General features: G+C 40.3%; 2 protein-coding genes across 4 annotated transcripts in view; both read right to left on the minus strand.

Moving 5' to 3' along the window:
• Positions 1–148: 148 nt before the first annotated feature.
• Positions 149–10,740, minus strand: hoxc4a (homeobox C4a). Of its 2 annotated transcripts, XM_086277021.1 has the most exons (3): positions 10,262–10,740; positions 9,400–9,754; positions 149–286 (listed from the first exon to the last, which is right to left on the minus strand). In XM_086277021.1, exons 1-3 carry the CDS (start codon positions 10,695–10,697, stop codon positions 283–285), a joined length of 795 nt encoding a protein of 264 aa, XP_086133147.1. In that variant the 5' UTR covers positions 10,698–10,740; the 3' UTR covers positions 149–282. The 2 variants fall into 2 exon arrangements, with proteins under 2 accessions (XP_086133147.1, XP_086133146.1); XM_086277020.1 differs by lacking the exon at positions 149–286 and having other exon boundaries at positions 6,812–9,754.
• A 150-nt stretch (positions 10,741–10,890) lies between these two features.
• The window catches only part of LOC147304777 (homeobox protein Hox-C10a-like), a 43,932-nt gene continuing 35,379 nt past the window's right edge, over positions 10,891–19,443 (minus strand). For both annotated transcript variants that reach the window (XM_086277017.1, XM_086277016.1), the window contains 2 exons: positions 15,526–15,567; positions 10,891–12,497 (listed from right to left, as the gene is read on the minus strand). The gene's annotated coding sequence lies outside the window, so the exon portion shown is untranslated. The remainder of the gene's footprint in view (positions 12,498–15,525; positions 15,568–19,443) is intronic.

The raw sequence follows: 19,443 nt of genomic DNA on the forward strand, positions 1-19,443 counted from the left end.
ATAAAACCAGGAGTCCCTCAACAGCAGTAAAAGGCGAGGACGTGTGTCTATCTAATATTCGATCACAATTAACCTGAATGTAAAAAGGCACGCGGGAAAGTGCACTTTGAGTAACCATTTGGAACAATTGAATAATATTTACCAGAAGGGCGCCGTGGTCACGTGTGGCAGTCCTCCAATGACGGAGCTTTGGAGTTGGAAAGTAATCCGCCGGCAACTTGGAACCCAGAGGAAGCTTCTGCCATATTTCTTCAGACATTTCTATGAGCAGCCTGCATTTCTTTACCTAGGATATTAAAAATATATATAATGGAATATGAAAAGACGCCAAACGACTGTGTAATCAGTGTAAGAGAAAGAGGGAGATGTGTTTAAACGGAGAAACAAACATTAGGAGAAAGGGGGGGAGACAGACAAAGCTTACACGCGCGGTGAGGAGCATTTCATTAGAAACTGGGCGCAGATTTCTTGTAATATTGTTACTCTTTTGACAGGACTCATTTTCTCGTTTTATTTTTGAAGGAACCGCCGCTCGCAGCCACACATCCTGAACTTTTTGGTGGTAGGTTTGAACAAATACGATGCGAGGATTTTTTTCCTCTGCGCTACAATACGCGTCTGTGAGGTGGAATAAGAGATGGTTAATAACTGGTTATAGATCACAGCTCATTATTCTGCTGAAGCTTTTCTAGGTGTAAAATTATTAAAAAGAAATTGCGCTCCTTGTTTGCTTGTTTGTTTGTTTGTTTTTCCCCAGTCAGACGCTATTATAAATAATGGTGCTTATTCGCGTATTTTCATTCTACTAGGGGCACTAACTGGAGTAAATCTGTTTCAAGTCTGTAAAACGAAATCATTACGCTTATTTTGGATAACTTAGTCTGAAACGCATTTAAATACCTATTATAAATCGGCGGGTTTTATAAACACACAGAGCGTGTGTTTATAACAGTGTAGCTTTGGCTTAATGGGATTCACTGGGAGTGGTCAAACAAAGACATGACAGTCATTGCCACACAAAGACAAAGGAGGCAATCGTCAAAGATGTTTTTTTTCTACAGGACAATTCAACGCATTTGCATTAATCAGGCATCACTGTACAGCACCGAGTCCACTGACGGTGGCTCCAGGAGGCAACACTCAAACACTATGGACATCTTTTGGAGGAATTAAATTCCTCCTTCTGCACGAAGGCGTGAACCCAAACATGAGATGCTCAGTTAAAGGCTCTTGCGCGCCTATTTGCAGCCACAGTGTCAAACATCCAAGACAACTGGGACTTAGCTATGAAGGCGTAAAACACCTAAATAAAATATGAATTTTTCAACTTCATTTTAAAACCCATAATAAATATTTTTTTCTAGGAGAAGTTATTTGGTATAAAAGCTACATCAATTGTGGCCTAACTGAGTTATACTGTAGGGAAAAAGAACTCATAAAACGTGTTTGTTTAATTCCAGCAATGCGCAATTTTATGCAAAACGGCCACATAACGAGAATAATGAATCTATCACAAAATTATAAATAGTGCTCCCTAAAACATGTTCTAAATGAGAAGGTTTGGGAGACTATACTGAATATTCCAAGCCAGTATTAATCTTAGCTGAACCATGTTTTGGATGTAAGCTCCTTCTGGTGTTTCAGTACAAAGCTGCAAAGCTGTCGAGAAAACCCTCTTTAGATGTCTCAGAGGTGATGGATTATGCACTCAGGGTTTGCGTGGAAAGAGAGGAGCCTTCCTCCTTCTCCGTTTCACCCCTGCTGCCACTATCACCGATGTTTTACCTGAACCTTTAGAGTGGTGTCACATCCTGAGATTTTTTATTTTTATTTTATTTTATTAGTTGAATTTATTTTTACGTAATGAAATATTTTATATGAAATCAAGGACACGAAACAACTGCTGCCATAGCACAATGCTTACAACATTAATATAATTTCAATTTGACTGCTGAGGCATTAAAAATGTTTGTTGACACTAAAAACTACAGTGTTGATATTTCTTTTCCGCCCTTTTGAATTGTAGCCAGTTAAATAAAGTCTGTGGAAAGGTTTAGTACTTAAATTTAAATTGGCTAAAGGTTAAATTTGTCATTTCCACTGTGAGGTAAATGTGGGCCAGCAAAACTAAATAAACTGATAAAACCCTGACATATGTTTGTGTTTTCGTCTCACGCATAAATAAATCTATTATTAGTAGTAAAAGCAGCATTAGTGTTATTATCAGCTGAATAAGGCAGTGTACATCAGGACTGACTGAAAGTGGGGAAAGTAATTAAATTCGTTTTGTTTTCCTTACCTCACACCCTTGAACATACTCTCTGAATTGGAGATAGAATCTATGATATACTAGCTCAGCAAGACCATAATTTAGCTCCTCCGCGCCTCCACCACAATTCTCCGTGAACTCTGTTTGAACCGCCTCAGTGGCAATAAATCATTTTTCTCTCTCACACAAAAGCGCGCCGGTCGCTCTGGGTGTCAACCCTTTTACAATTCCTCCTTACCTTCTCCGCTCTCTCGCCTGCTGACACAAACAACCAAGGAAATTGTCTATAAACTTTTATTTTTCACAACAATAACGCAGACAGAAAATGGTACTGCAGAATATCCGCAGCTGCGCACAAACGGTGAAATCCGGCAGATGCAACACAATTACGTTTTTCTTTTCTGTCTTTCCCCATATATATGGGCACGCGGGAAAGTGCACACACACACACACACACACACACACACACACACACACACACACACACACACACACACACACACACACACACACATATATATATATCTTCCATATAAGAAAAAAAAATCTATAAATAGCTCACAAAGCACAAAGGAAGCACGATCAGTTAATGTATTTCCAGGGGACAGAGCTCCGCAGATAAAGGGAGACTGAGAGAGAGCTGGGGAGAAGACGTTAATGGGCAGAGGATGCTGTCGGTTAAAACGGTGCATACAAATGGCGCTGTCTTGGCAGAGCAAGGAGAAGATTTATGGGCCCGGTGCCCTATATTGCTGTAAACAATGCAGAGTGAAATGAAAAGACTAGAGTTTGCAGACTGCACTTCATAAGTGAGTAAAAGACAGACAATGACAATTTCCCAAACTAGTCCCGACTTTCCTATAAGCATGTGCATTAACATGAAGTATTAATTTGGGCCTAACTCTGATGTAAATCGTGGCCAGTCTGGAGAATAGAGACAAACCTCAGTACCGTACTGAAAAGGTGCAATTTAAAAGTGCAATAATTAAAATAACACTCAAAATATTTTTGCTTGTTTTTGAGTGTTTAGGCCTATCTATCTATCTATCTATCTATCTATCTATCTATCTATCTATCTATCTATCTATCTATCTATCTATCTATCTATCTATCTATCTATCTATCTATCTATCTATCTATCTATCTATCTATCTATCTATCTATCTATCTATCTATCTATCTATCTATCTATCTATCTATCTATCTATCTATCTATCTATCTATCTAAACCTATATACAGAACAACCTAAAGGGGAAAACCTGAACGTTAACCCCTCCAGTAAGAAGATCAGGTGGCTTCAAGCTGTGGGGTAAATTTTACTGACATTGTTTGGATCCAGTTGTTAGCTTAGAAGGAAGTGTGCAAAAGTTGTCCTAAGTAATCATCTTTATCCTTTGATTAACAATTTCTACCCAAATGGGGTCTCTTCCAACAAGATCACTCACCCATCCACTGGGCACAAGGTCACTGAATGGTTTAGTGGGTATGAGAATGGTCTGACTCAAACTTTATCATATCAGAGCTCAAATCATCTGAAGACCTATGGGAGATTTTAGTGACCTCCACCGCACCATCATCCTCAAATCAAAAACTGGGCTTATCTTTCCAGCAGAGTTCAGGAGAATTGAAGGATCGATGCCAAGTTGCATAGAATCTGTTCCGGCGACTAGTACCTTACTAAGACATTTTATGTTGTTTTTTCCTTTAATTGATAAATATACATGCTTTACGCGGTATTTATTTGTTTACTTATTGTATAGTTTATTTTAAAGTCCTGCATCTTAGATAACAGAGGTCATATGACCCTTCGCGTTAACATCCAATCAAATACAGTACACACAAAGTTAAACTGCAGCAGCAGCAGCTGTCAAAGTGCTCAAAGTTCTGCATGATATGCAACTGGTGGTCACGCAAATACACCGGATAATCGTTTTCAGAGAACAAATCAAATAAAAACCGCATTTCGCTAAACTTCTGCATAATCATGGATCTATAGTCTCAGGATCGCATATTCAGAACACTTTTGCTAATGAAAAGCGAATAACATAATCATAACTCAATCTAGTGACTGTCTGGGCACCTTGTGACACCTCTAACGGAAGAAAATGACTGTAATTTCGAAGGTCCTCAACGATGCAGCAAATGGGCTAATTAAATATTTCTCAGCGAGGCGTTATGATGACAGAAAGTATACTCGTAAGTTTATCCAGGCCATCATTTCCTGTGCGATGTCAACTCTACAGTGGGACACCAGTCCAAGCTGCTTCGTCGTCTCCTGCTTGAAATGTTTTCCAGCGCCGACACTAAATCATTTTTAACATTTCTGATGGCTTTTTAAAATCTAGTTTTATGTAAATTAATCAAACTCTACCTCCACCACGCATGCGCGCACACACCAGGCCGACGCATTTGCTCCCTTGAGTGAACGGATAGGAGAGAGATTTACGGATTTATGACACACCCACTGCTGGTCAATGTGAGACAGCCTCTCTATCCCTGGAAAATAGCAGCATGACCCCTGTTTCAACTCTCAGCCTTTATGCAGCTGCCATGGCTGCCGTTTAAACACACTACAGGATAACAATGCACCGGCCCGGACCTTTTATGACAAACCAAAGTGACTGAAGAAGACACTCACCTGGGACGAGTTTGAAACAGTTTGCACTTAACCCGGCGCAGACAACAAAAGCAGGCAATCAAGCGCGCAAGCGTCACAACACAGGCGCTTCCGTGTTTCATATTTGGGTTTGTTCAAACATTTCGATTGGTGTTTGTGTGCAAAGTTCTTCTTTTTTCATACATATATCTTCACAGAGAAAGTCGTCGCCTGAGGTGCTCGTAAAGCACATGCAGCCTGCAGCAGTGCAATGTGAGCTGAAATTCATGTGTGATTCAACAGTCTCAAGTCAGAGACGAAACCAGTTAGCTGAGTAGAGACTGAGGAATTTATACACTCAACTTCAAACACACAAAATGCACCAGATCCCTGAAAGGCGGTGAGTTTAACAATAACTCATATCAAATGAATTCTTCAGATTCAGCCCGGGGGGCGGGGGCAAAATAATAAAGGCAAAAAAGACCATGACCTAAAAAGCTGAATGGAGTGAAACCAAAAATACTTCATTCTAAACTTAAAGAATTAAACTGCTATCCATTCGTGTAGATCTTGTCACAGGTAAGGCCGTATTACTTTGAAGTTTACGCTCTTTCTTGGATCACGTGAGAAGAGAAAACGAAAATATTTGTGTACGCGATGATTCATTTTCTATCGTTAAATTTAATGCAGTTAAACATTTGTGTTGCTATGAGGAAAAGTTTCCATTGTGTATAAGAACAAAGTTAAAAAAACAAAAAGCAGCAGAGTGACACTGATTTATGACTGACTGGCCTTTTGTTTGAATAGCAATAATATTAAACCGCACGTTTTGTTTATTCCCATAATAAATCAGACAACGCCTAATACAGGTGTATTAGTTAAATCCCTGGCAACGCTAAGTCAAATTGTGCCTCATACACTCTCATTCCATTTAACGCAAATCTTCAGTTACAAGAGCTCAAACAAAGAGGGACATGTCGTCATTGTTCGAAGTGTAATTCGAGCTGCACCTGTACAGACACGATGAGGAGGATGAATTAACACATAAACAACTGACAGACGGTGAGATTAGTTTGGCTTTCACTGTCAACTGTTTATCCTGGAAGACGGGCTGTTGAATATTTTTCCATCAACGTTGAATATTTGGTTCACACCAGAAAGATCAAAGCGCTCTAACACGCTGAAATCTGCCTGCAAAACCGGATAAGAGTTTTCGAATATCATTTTTAAAAAAGCGGGTAGTGATTTGCCCCATCAATAATATCTCAAGTGTTGACATCATCGCTTATATTTTCGAGCATCTTCTACTTCTAACAAAACTTAATTAGTAATCTGTTCTGAAGTTCGCTCTCCTCTGTGTCAGGGAAAAAAATGCATGTGGCTAAAAATACAAGTTTGGGGAAGTGCCGAGCCTCCATGGGAAGTTTGAAGGTTTTTGAAGGTCTTTGTCCATAAACTAATCAAAATGACCAACTGTCCCAGTACTGTCAGAAACATCTATAATTGGCAGCTCACGTCTGAATGTAAGCGCTGACCGGAGACCAGCTATTCTCTTAAGCCACACAGGAGTCATGTGACTGCATCAAGAGACACTCTTTTTAAATGCTCCTGTTTGGGTATGGGGTCTTCAGGGAACTAAAAGGGTAGTTTTGTTTACATCTTATTTATAATTTCAATTTAAAAAATAACTTTTTAAATACGTATACAAAACAATATTTCTTCCTTTCCTTCTTTTCTCAGACAGACTTAAAAAAATATTTATATATGTATGTTGCCACTCCATTAACTGCAGTAAAGGTTACCACAAAACTTTGCCACTTTGATTTGGAAACGACTTCACGGGAGATCGAAAGATTGTTAAATTAAAGAAGAAGGTGTCTGTGTGGAAATCCTGCAATTCTGCTGGATGCAAGGAAGAGAACCGTCCGAGAGTTCAGCCCTGTCCAGTGTCGTCGCCCCCACCCCGCCAAATTAACAAAAGAAGAAACACATTGAGTGATCCCCCGCAGCAGGCCTCTCTATCGGCACAACGCAGAAAAGAAAGCCGAGGCCGAAGGGGACCAGCGAGGGCGCACACAGAAGGTACACGTATAGAGAGTGAGTTGGGTCACAGGGTTGGAGAGGTCGGCCATCCAGACTGAAATGAGCCTAATGGGACAGAAAATGTGTCCCCGAGGTGAACTCGGCCTTCTACCATTTCGCCCCCAAACTTCAATAAAGTACCTTTTCAGCTTCGCGACATGGAGGCGACAGGGCCTAGAAAGAGGCTGGAGGGATGCTGGGACTGTGGCGAGCACATTAATTTCTCTAATCTGTCCAGCAACATAAAGGCTTCTGGATTCATTTTTCAGCGCCGTCTCACCACTATTCTACTGCCTATCCAAAGCCCTGTCCAAAAAGTAGGTTTGAACCTCTTTGGTCCAGCTTAAAGTCCAACTTAACTTTCACATTTGTGGGAAAAGCAGTCAAATAAAAAGAAAAGTGGCATAGGATGCGACCCCGTCTACATAATATTTGATAAGATCAAAACTGGTTGTTGTCAGAGCTGTTTTCCAGAACAGAGCACAAAGCTCTATGGGGAAAGATTGATGATGGAAAATACCTCATCCTTTTGTGCTCTTTTGCCTCCCACTACGCGAGGCATTTTATAAGGCCTATTCATGTCACAATTTCAATAATCTATCAAATTCTTGCGCGTCTTTGGACTCAAGCCATTTTTAAACCGAAATCCTTCTTCCCAAAAAAAAAAAAAAAAAAAAAAAAAAGAAAAAGAAAAAGGGGGGAAAAATGGGAGACAAAATGAAAGCACTTCAGGCACTTCAGTTGATGATTCAGTTAAAAAGACTTTCTTCAAATTATTGCATCAGTCCAGCAGGTTTTCAGCAGCAAAGAGTCCTGCAGTGAGTTGGTCCCCCTGCCAGATGAAAGTCGCACGATGACGTTGCACAGAGACGCCTTAGCGCCGTTTTTGAAGTTTCTACAGTCTCGCGAGCTGCAGCATACTACGGAGGCAAACTGCCCACTGGGGAGTCAGCAGACAAATGAGCCAAAGTGTTTATACAAGCAAGAGTCAAAGAGTGAGCAGACAAGAAAACAACAGCATTCCTTTTTGTGGAGAGGGCACTGCTTTAGATCAATTTAAAAAAAATGTTTAAAAAACAAAACCAAAGGTAAACTAGTGTACTTCATCAGCATCTTCACTCAGATATTTAACGAAGACCACACGACGCATTATACTGAATCTATCGGCAGATCACGACTTTATTTTTTTTATTCATTTCACATTTGAAAACCCAGTCGCATGGCGCAGAGGACTATAGAAAAGCAGGGCAACCACTATTGTTACAAAATGAATAATTTCACAACAATCTAAAATCTCTAACACATTGCAAATGTACTCTAAATTAAACGCATGCATCTTTGTGTTCAAGTCAGGACGAAGGAAGCGAGTAGCTTCTTTTGTAGCACTGGCAGAGGCAGTGCAGTGTGGACTGGAGGGCCTCAGTGGCTTGTCTAATTGAATGCCCTTCAGACTGATGAGGTTCCACGTATACTGCACAGCGCAAACTATTTCATTTTCATATTTCAGAAATAACTTCAATCCATTATGAGTGAAGCTTTAACACACACACACACACACACACACACACACACACACACACACACACACACACACACACACACACACACAGTGTCTGTACACATTGCAAATATAAACACGCAAAAAAGGGAGCTGCAGGATTGACAAACACAGTTTAAAAACACAGTGATTTTTGTTTCCCTCGTGAAATGTCCAGTATTCACACATCTGTACACTTTTAAGGATCTCCTCCAATTTGCAACAGTAGACCTCACCTTACCTAAAATGAACTTGGAACAAACGTATTTAAAACTAGTAGACACTCACTGTTTTATTGACCAATATGATTAGCACAAGTACACTAAACTCCGTTTATTGCATTTCACAATAATCTGCTTTGAACGGTCTAAAACACAACATCAACACTACAAAACTAAATTGCAAAAAATTGAAAAAGAAAAAGAAAAATCCTGTTTCTGAAATACACGAGGTAATTCACACATTGTTATTCTCCTAAACATACAAGTTCAAGATCAATGGTGTGTTCCAGCTTTCTTTTTTATATACCAAAAATAACTATTATTATAGTGATTTCCTTCCAGTGTTGTTTGAAATAAATAGATTGTGCATTTCACCTTGGGCAGCAGGGCAAAAGAATGGCCCACAATAACATTTTGATAAAATGTATATTTTTTTTCTACTTTTTCATCCTTCATTCAAAACATTTTTTAATAAAAAACATCATTTTAATTGAACTTCAAATAAATTAAACCCTGTGTCACGTAAAAATAATTCATCGGTATTCGCAGTAATCCATGCTATATAACATGCATTTTATATAACTTTGGACTTAAAGGAAACCGCACAAGATAGCTACGAAAACAAAATATATAAGTGTTCTATAAATAACCAGTTCTTATTCTACCCCCAGTAATGGTTCGTGGTTTTATAACCTGGTAATATCCTCGCCATGCTGAGCTCCGGTAAGTTCGTCGGGGGCCCCGGTGTTAGTGGCCGAGGCAGCGGCAACAGCGCCGGCTGCTGAGCTTGTGTTGGACCCGGAGGAAGAGGAGGAGGATCTCACTTTGGTGTTCGGGAGCCTGTGATCCTTTTTCCATTTCATCCTGCGGTTTTGAAACCAGATTTTAATCTGCCGCTCGGAGAGAACCAGGGTGTGTGCGATCTCGATGCGCCTCCGCCGAGTTAAATATCGGTTATAGTGGAATTCCTTCTCCAATTCTAAGACTTGCTGCCGGGTGTATGCTGTCCTAGACCGCTTGGGCTCCGTCCCATTGTAACCAGAGTTCACTGGAAGAAGGAGAAGAGGAGAGAAAGGGAGACAGAGAACGGAGGAAAGGAGGGGTAAACAAGAATGGCCTCAACTGAGATATGGCTGGAAAGATTTATTGGTTATGAATGTTTAGCTGTTTGAGAAATTTAAATGGGAAGTTAAGAACTTCTCAGCGTAATGAGAGGACACTCACATCCAACTATGAGCTAAATTATTAATGCAAGATTACAAAGCTCAGATTTTTTTCTTATTCATTTCTCCCCCTCTCTCCATCGCGCAATACATAACAGCAGAAGCCACATGGTGATACGGCTGCCCTGAGTATACCTCGGCTATAAAATTTATGGTGGGTGTAATTACCAATGCCGAGTCGTAAATCCGCCTCAATTGTGCCATTTCAAAGGCTTCCCTGCTATCGGAGCAGGGGCTGGCAACGAGATGGGAGTCAGAGGGACTGATAAAGGGAGGGAAGGGGAGAGAGGAGCATGAGGAGTGCAGGGAACATAAACACACAAGTTGCCTACCAGTGCTGACGTGAATTTTCTTCATCCATGGGTACACCACAGGCTGTTTGGAGGAGGCTGTGCTGTTTGGATGCTCCGGGGTAGCTTGGTTGCAGGCGGAGGTTGCGGCCGGTGGGGTGGCGGGGGACATGGACAACTGTGGGGTTTCACATGAAGCAGGTTGCCCTTTCCCTGTCAGTAGATGCGCAGAATGGGGTATTCCATGTCCCCTTGGCGTGTCAGGTTCAGGGATGCTTGCACAGTTAAACTGGCGCTCTTGGTAGCTCGCCCGCGGAGGATATAACTCCTGATGGTGATGCTGGTAGCCAGTGTCCCTTGCGCGGCTGTAATATTCTGGACTATGCTCGGGGATGTAGTTATTTTGCGAATATTCCTCGCATGGAGGAAATTTCGGATCAATGTAGTTAGACTCCATCAAATACGAGCTCATGATCATTAATTTCTGGAGTGGAAAATAATTTTTCTAGCTTTGTCGTTTTTCTGCTCCATAAAGCCCTCCTACTTGCGAGCAGCCCTGTAAAGTTACTTTTACCACGTGACCCAATGGCCCAATAGCAGGGTAAGAGGTAGTTCCCGGATAAGGAACCAGAGGTATTTAGCATACCTACAGTCGCCATTGTGGGCACAAATCTTTCTCTCTCGCTCTCTCTCTCTTTCTCTCTTTCTCTCTCTCTCTCTCTCTGGCTGCGTTACCAAGGCAATTGATCTTGGGGACAAAACTAGTAGCTAGTTGCTGACCAAGGAAAAAATATAACAGGCAAATACAGTGGTCTCAATTATTCAAAGGGACAAGGATGAGGTGCAACAACAAACCAGTCATTGTGTTAGTTATAACACCTGATTAACAAAGACTGTCTCTGACAACAAAGCTTCAGCTGTGACACAGCCCAGGGTTGTGTCACATAAATTCTTTCTTTCTTTCTTTCTTTCTTTCTTTCTTTCTTTCTTTCTTTCTTTCTTTCTTTCTTTCTTTCTTTCTTTCTTTCTTTCTTTCTTTCTTTCTCTCCTATAAAACATTTCAGCAGTAACATAGGTAGGTCAGTGGAGAGGTGGAGAGGTGAATGGTCTCCAGCTTTTGAGGAGATGAAGACTGATCATTTGTGGTGCTGGACAGAAGTGGACAGAGAGAAACAATCTGCCTCAGTGGCAGGTTCTTCAACAATGAGAAATTTTGGTCTATCTATTTCGAATCCATATTAATTTCTTTAAAACTACACACTTGTATGGATTTTTTCAGCTTTTAAATGAAAATTGGTAAGAATAATCAGAATCAGAATGCTTTATTAATCCCTGCGGAAATTATGTGGCCACAGTAGCTCCAAGACAGTAAGAACAGTAACTAACTAAACTAAATTAAATAATACAGTATATTACAAAATTACAAAATATAACAAAAAAGATTTAAAAGATACAAATGGCTCAGTTATGAATATCCCAGTATATAGCATTAAGACTGGGACTGAATTACAGAAGGATTCTGTATCTGAGGTTGCTGTTTTAAAGTCACAGTAGCCAAAATCTGTTGGAACAAAAGCTGCAAAATGCTTTACAACATAAAAGATTTTAAGAGTGCATCCATGGTGCTTCTATTCTATCCTACAGAAAGACAAAGCTAAACTCTTTTAATCTCTAACCTTTGCTTCCATAAGGCACAACACAACAAAGCAACCATAGAAAACAAAACATTGCATAAATCCAAATTTGAATATAAACCCTGACATGCCACAGACGAAAATGTCATAGACACAACAAAACTGCAACACAAATGTGGGCTAAGCAGGCGTCAAACATCCAACTGATCAAACTTACATAATATCACTAATATGATGTCACAGATCAGGGGCACACAACCCTGCAGAGAAGCATTCACCAGGAGCTCACAAACCAGCCAGCAGTGAAACTACATCACTATTATGTCACAGAGCAGAGGGTGTAATGAGCTGCTGATTTAACTGCAGGACCAGTATTGTGTCACTGTGAAGTTGCTGCAGACAAGAGAGTCTGCTGTACACACTCTTGACTAAGTGAACATCTGTCCTAAATGCAGGATAGCAATTCATGACACGTGTAAATAGAAATCAGCTACCAGTCCTTGTGATCTTGAGTGGTGCTAATTCCCTCTTCTTCTGAGTGCAGTTTTACAGCTTGAAAAAGCCCTTATCTGTTACCTGGTGCACATGTTTCTGAGCTTTGTAATGGCCCAAATAAAAGCGCAGGAACAATCAATGAACAGCATCTATGTGAGGAAAAACAACACTGTTAGGCAGATGAGACAGGCCATTGAAACTACAAGAAGTGCTGAAGAAGAACTGCAGAATGCAACATCCCGATGATTAGTAAACAAACATGGTTACGCAATGCTTCAAACTAGAATTTAAACAGTAAAATACAAACACTGAAAGTATTACAACATTTTCTTTTGTTCAGCAGCCTTTAGGCAAATCCACCCTGAAAATGTTGCATGCTAACCCTGGCTGAAGCATGACCATGAGCCAAGGCATACAGCACTGGTGGTCTGTTGTTTTATTGTAAACTGATACTGCCTGGGTGTATAAACTTGTCATGTGCTGGAAGCTTCCCATTGTTTTCTCAGAGTCAGCTGTAGGCAGACAGAGTGAAGTTAACCTCCCTATCACCTCAACACCCCCATGTTTCACATATATGTCTTCAGGTGGAGAGTAATAATAATAATAATAATAATAATAATAATAATAATAATAATAATAATAATAATAATAATAATACAATGATATATTTCCATTCAAACCATCACATTACAAGTTAAGCATCTATTTTCACAGCAGCAGTTAAATAATACGGTTAAAAACGACGTGAAATTGCTTATCATAATTCCGGCTGTACTGTTTGTAAAGAATGCGCACGACATTTCTATTACCCCTAGTGAGGATGTTAGAGGCGTTTTATAGAGCAATAAAAGCCGTAAATCAGTCACTTTTAAACGACCCCTGGTTCCTAACGTGTTTTACAGGGTCTGACACAGTAGTAGCCGCACACTGCACGTTCTCTGTGGCCTACCTACACAATCTGTGGCTGTCTGAGCTATGAATACACTTTGTGACAGCGTTATTGCACTGCCAGAGCCCGTGGATGGGGTGGATGCAGGCTGTATGTATCATCGTTGATGCTTGTATATGCAAAAGCAGGAAGAAAAAAATGCCAGAGAGACGTGAAGGGAAGCAGATGCAGAACAATTCATCGACTGGCGTGGTATTTCAGTTGCCCATGTATTCCTGTAGAGACGTATTTGCGACTGCTTGTACTTCACACAAATTCGGTTCTACAGGGTATACATATAGACAACTAATGTGTTTTAGGTTAGACACTGTAAAAGGTCATCTGCCGGGCAAATATCTGTGGCAAGCAGGTTATCGTGCATTTCACAGTCGTGTCACAAGAAGCATCAGAGTGGAAATACCACAGAAAGCGTGCGTCAAAGCGGATTCTGTTTATCAGGATTCAAGAAGCAAAGCCACAAACAACCCCACTCCTGCTATGGATACATCTACAAGCAAGGGAAAACACACATTTTAGGTCCTTTCTCTAAAAATAAAATATCCGTGAGTGCACACGTATGCCTACACACACACACACACACACACACACACACACACACACACACACACACACACACACACACACACACACACAAAGCATAAAGACGCCGTGCGCAGAGAACAGAAAGGGTCTCTTTTCTCAACATTCAGCCTCTGCCTTTGAGGTGCCTCCTATATGAATATTCAGCTACAAACACGAAGGATACAAAGGGACGGCGTGACAGCACACATGAAAAATAAGTTTCTATTGTTCCCAACCATTTCTTCTGCTTGCTATTACCATACTGACCGCTCGGTAACCTTTCTTGCTGCCACTCTGGAAGCTAATGAGAAAAGCCTCGGATGAAAAATGCAATATCAGACATGTGACCTGTTTCGGGGTTATTAAAAACAGCAAACATGCTCAGATTGTGAATCAATGGAATTGATTAGAGCGGTGATGCACAGGGTGCTTCAAACACTGTCAAAAAACATCTCAATCTACATATTTCTCCGCCAGCATCCCGCGCATCAATTTGATTTTTTAAAATTGATTAACAAAGCCTCCCGCCCCAACACACACAGTGAACTCCCGAGAAGTGGTAACAAAAAAATCTAACTCATATTCATTTGGATTTTTTTCATATTCTCATCAAAAGACATGCTGTTTGTCGTGCACACAACCAGTGTGAAAGCAGCTACATACACACCACCTACTCCCTCTCGCCCCATGCGCTCTGGCGGACGCATTTTAATATTAGTTAGACAGCCTGACCCGCGTTTCACCCCTCGCGTTTGACTGGTTCCAATAGTTCACTGCCAAGGATTATTGATGGAGAGACAGCAATGAATTCTTTCTCCCCACAAATGGCTTTCAGATCGTGCACCTAGTTCAATAACTAGTTATAATGTAGAAGTACAAAAAATGAGGCCCTCAGGCAGACTAATTTGATGTTTCATTTGTTCATTTGAGAAATTAAGCTTTCCCTTTTCCTCCCCTGCAAAATAACAGCCTTACAAGCGTGTTCACACATGTACATATGTAAACAAAATAAATCTGTGCAAAACTATGTGGAGGTCGTTCTGTCCACGCAGTGCTGCTCTTTTTCTTTTTTCTTTTTTTTAATTTGGTGGCCGAGTACCTGACCTGGATGCAGACAGTGCAGCAATATTGTGCTCCCTGATGAAAACGGTTACGATGCGCTTTTAATCAAACTCTTAACCTAATAGCCTTTCCACGTTTACTCTCCCCAGGTGTAATAACGTTAAGCTGTATCGTCCAGTTAAAATAAAAAGTTTTAATGAAGTGCAGACAGACTGGAGACTAGTTGGATATGAATACTCTTTAAAAAGCAGCAGCCAAGGGAGCAGAGGCGGTTTCAGAAACCAGATTCCTCCTATAAACAGTTGGTTGGTTTCGAAGCAATGATGTGGTTCATAAGACTCACTGCGCAGTTAAATCCGGCTAACTGGCACTGCAAGAAGTTGAGAGGATAGGATGGTAATTCCATCTTAAGTTTTTGTTTAGGCGTCCAATGTTGGAAATCGTAAGAAACGAGACACAGAACATAACGCCAGAGTGTCTGGATAAATTAAGTGGAAGTGCAGATATTAAGGTGGTTGCTGTCATTGAAAAAGCAACTCCGCCAGACAAGCTTTACTCTCAAATAAAGGTAGGCAGATAAGCGTGGGGCAACGCGTAACACTTACTATTAAATCTGCAGTCTCACTCACGTTGGCTCGTTGAAATGCCTGAAAAATAGAGAGAAAGAACGAAAAGAATTAAAAGGGTAATCATGACAAAATGGTTCATAAAGGTCCATAAAAAATGTCCTCATTAAGTGACAAAATGAATTTTTGCACCCAAACTGCAAAAATAAAATTCTCGAGGAAGAAATTAGCTTTATAATTTGTTCAATTAATATTTTATTTTTAAAACATGTATTAGACACCCCCCCCCCCTCAAAAAAAAAAAAAAAAAGAATAGAAAGAAAATGTTACTCAGTGTTCTCTAAATTAACGAAGCAACCTATTTGTCACGCATTTGAAGATGGCATAAACATATGCGGTGTCCGTACCATATTTCCGGTTTTTTGCTCCAATTTTAAAAAGCCACTGTATAATCTAAAAATAAATCTAAATATATAAATTGGCCACATACAAATATGAAAAGGAGATTATATAATACAATCGAAAGCCACAAATGTATTTCATTATAATGATTCCCTTCGTGTTTCCTACAGTAAATCACTCAAAGTTCAAATACAGAAAGAAACTGTTTGCATGTGTTTCCTTTTTTCCTAATGACCCGTCAGTCCGTCCCTTTGCCTCTCATATCCTCTGCTATCTACTTAAGCGAGGCTGTCCTAGAAAAGCTCTGACATGTGTAGGGCTGCTGCAGAACTGGGACCGAGGGCGAAAATTTAGGACGGGTCATTTTCAGACAGTAAAAGTAAATTTACAACCATTTTGGTATTTCCTTGGGCAAATTTTCTAAGAATAGAAATCCCAGGACTTCCAGAGCGCTGTGGAATTATGGCGGAGAGTCAATGATAATTCAAAAAAAACAAAACAACTAGTTTGTCTTCACATTGTAAATCAATTCTTGCTGAGTTAAACAAAACAACCGATGTAATAGGACTTTATGGTTTTTATTTGGGCTCAGACAAAAGGATGTTTGTGTTCACCCGGAAATGACCTCCGAGGTTTGAATGATGACAATGTCAGCTCCACAGGTCAAAGAAAGGAATACGACAGCTCAGAACATGGCAGTGAAAACGGATGTTTGTGCCATTTCACTTTTATTGCGATGCTATAAGAGTGTTTTTGGAAAGGTCTGTCCTAGTTTTTGTGAGGTTAAACCAGGTCTTTAATTCAAAGTGACTAAAAAGTACTGAGAGTAAAATTAGTTCGATTGTAATAAGCGCCCTGTAGCCCCATGAATGTGGCAAAACACACGTTAATATTTGTTTCTAATTTATTGTAAAAGAAAAAATATATTTACTAGTCATTTCTGCAGGAAAACAAATATTTTCCTTTTGTTTTGTTTCATTTTAGTGCGAGATTTATGGGAGTTAATGGGATATGACAAATGTCTGTATTACGTAAAAAAGCAACGAAATTGCTTTTGAAAAAAGGAGGAAATTAAAAATAATAATGAGAAGAAAGAGGAACTAACAATGCCCTGACTTGGACATGTTGCCCCCGCAGTGTATCACCCACACAGCAGCGTGTTATACAGTGCCCCCTATTGAAAGTGTATAATTTTTCCCTTGCACACCTGAAAGCAAACCAGGACAGACTTTACGTATTCCACATAAAGAAAATATTAAAAATAGGTTTGTAAAGCCAGGACTGGAGAGATGCGGTAAGTGGTCAGCCTTCAGTGCATTTGTGCACAACCTAAAGCCTCGAAACTCCTCATTTGGAAGAAAGCTGACTCAAATACTTTGTTTTGTGATTTTTAATTCTCACATTATGCAGCATTTACAGCCTGTAAATTCCTGATTCACCTTGTGCCTAACAGCATAGCTGAACACACCCAAAAAGTCTTACTGTTAGATTCATCCATTAGCAGTTTCACACACTGAACAGCTTTTCTAAGCTGAACTACTTTCTAGGACGTTTTTAAAATAATGTAGCCTAAAGAAAAGCAGAAACTCGTTTAGGTTATAAGATCACATAGTTTTAAGACTGATAACACATTTCTGCAAAACATGCACATGCACGCCTCGAGCTAACACTAGTGCTGCCTTTCGTAATATTTCAGTTTGGATAATGGCATATTTGAACTGCAAAAATGCCTTTGACTCAAGCCTGTTCCTTTGGCCCAGACATGACCCTAAAACAATATGATGATGAGTGCAAACAGTAACTTCGAGTCATGGTAGTCAGGTGGTTTTGCACTAATAAGCCTCTTTTTGTGGACTAATGCATTCTTTTAACCATCAGAGCCACCTTTTAGCACAACACAGAACAGCACAGAACAAATGTCACAAAATATGCTTCGAAACGTTGTGTATATTTTCAAAAAAGCGCATTTTCTTCCATCCAAGCGTCTGAAACCACGGCGCTTTTATTTAGAATTTCCGTATGTCACATGGAGGTAAGAGTACGAGGGGGATATTGGAAATGAGAGGGAGAGAGAGGGTGTAGTGGTTAGTGAGACGGGACGCCAGATTATTTTTGATAGTTCTGCCTGAACTTTGCATTTTCCTCACAGTCACCTTTCTCTCTCTCCATCTCTCTCTCTCTCTCTCTCTCTCTCTCTCTCTCTCTCTCTCTCTCTCTCTCTCTCTCACACACACACACACACACACATATATATATATATATATATATATATTATTTTCTCACTCTGACATTAAGAAGAAAACTGTTGAATCAAATCACATCCACCGCATGAAAATGTGCGTAGGCCTATATTCTGTTATTTGCCAAGAATAAAATGCAACAGCCTTCAAATAAAAGGCTAATAATGGTTTAAAACGTGGCTCCTTAACACAAAATATCAGTGATCGATATATCCGTACGAGACACTTTTTGAATATTAAAAAAGAGCAAAGATACAATAAAACGTGTGAAAACAATCATTTTTCCGGGTGCTTAAAAATATGGCACAGTTTCATAAATACTCGCTGCGAATTAGTACATAGCGTCAATTTAGGCTCTAATCTGTTTAACAGTCACACATTCAGTTACAATATATATACAACAAAAACTACGCAGTTCAGTGAGCTAACGGCACAGCGCGCAGGCCTGTAGGCAAAGTAAAAACCAACTTACTGCAACAGCTCTCAGTCCTCCGCACCACTCGACTACACAGTCCAAAGAAAGGTACTGCATCCTCACTGCCACAAAGCCCTTTCTTCCTCCGATAAGGGGAAGCAGGCAGCTGCGATTCCGGACAGTTAAGATTATATATGATGTGTATATATCGAAGGTTTGTCAGCTCTTCCAGGCCATAAAACCCACTTAAATGACACCACGTGCTTCCTATGCACCATTCACAGGCCCTGCTTGAGGCAATTGGCATATGTAACCTTGTAAACTTTAAAATACCCTAAAAGAAAGACATAGAAAAAGGGATTGAATGCGTTGTCCATGTATAGGTTAGGCCCAACACAGCGCAGAGAAAGTGGACGCTGCGCTGACCGGTTCTCATAACCGTCAAGGAAGTCAATAGGAAGCTATTAGTTTAAGAGGTGAGTTGATTTTTATTTTCTTTAAGTAGTGCTAGACAGAATTACCTCATAACCTTGGGCTATTCTGCGTCACGCCACTTCTTCTACTAAAACTGCCGCTACATTCAACAATGGCGTGATTTTATGTCCGCTATGCTACAGCGCTACCACATAGCGATGTTTTAACAGCAGTGTAATGATAGCAGGATTAAAGAGCAAGGCGACATGACAAAAGTAGCCATATGGCCTCAGCGGTGATGACGCGCCAGTGTGCGGTCACAGGAAACCAAAGTTTTGCATCCACGTTGTGTCGTGGGTGAGTGTTATCACAGGCAAGTGCGTCCCTTCCTTCCCTGACAAAACAGGAAACGGAGTGTGCGTGTGGTGGAGTGCTGGAGAAGGGGGCAATAAAGTTTTATGGGGGCCTTAGACTTCCGAGCGCGTT

Source organism: Aulonocara sp. 'chitande type north' Nkhata Bay, linkage group LG20 (assembly GCF_057382095.1).
Source record: "Aulonocara sp. 'chitande type north' Nkhata Bay isolate Kocher_YH1m ecotype deep benthic linkage group LG20, A_spYH_male_GT1.1, whole genome shotgun sequence".
Classification (NCBI taxonomy): domain Eukaryota; kingdom Metazoa; phylum Chordata; class Actinopteri; order Cichliformes; family Cichlidae; genus Aulonocara; species Aulonocara sp. 'chitande type north' Nkhata Bay.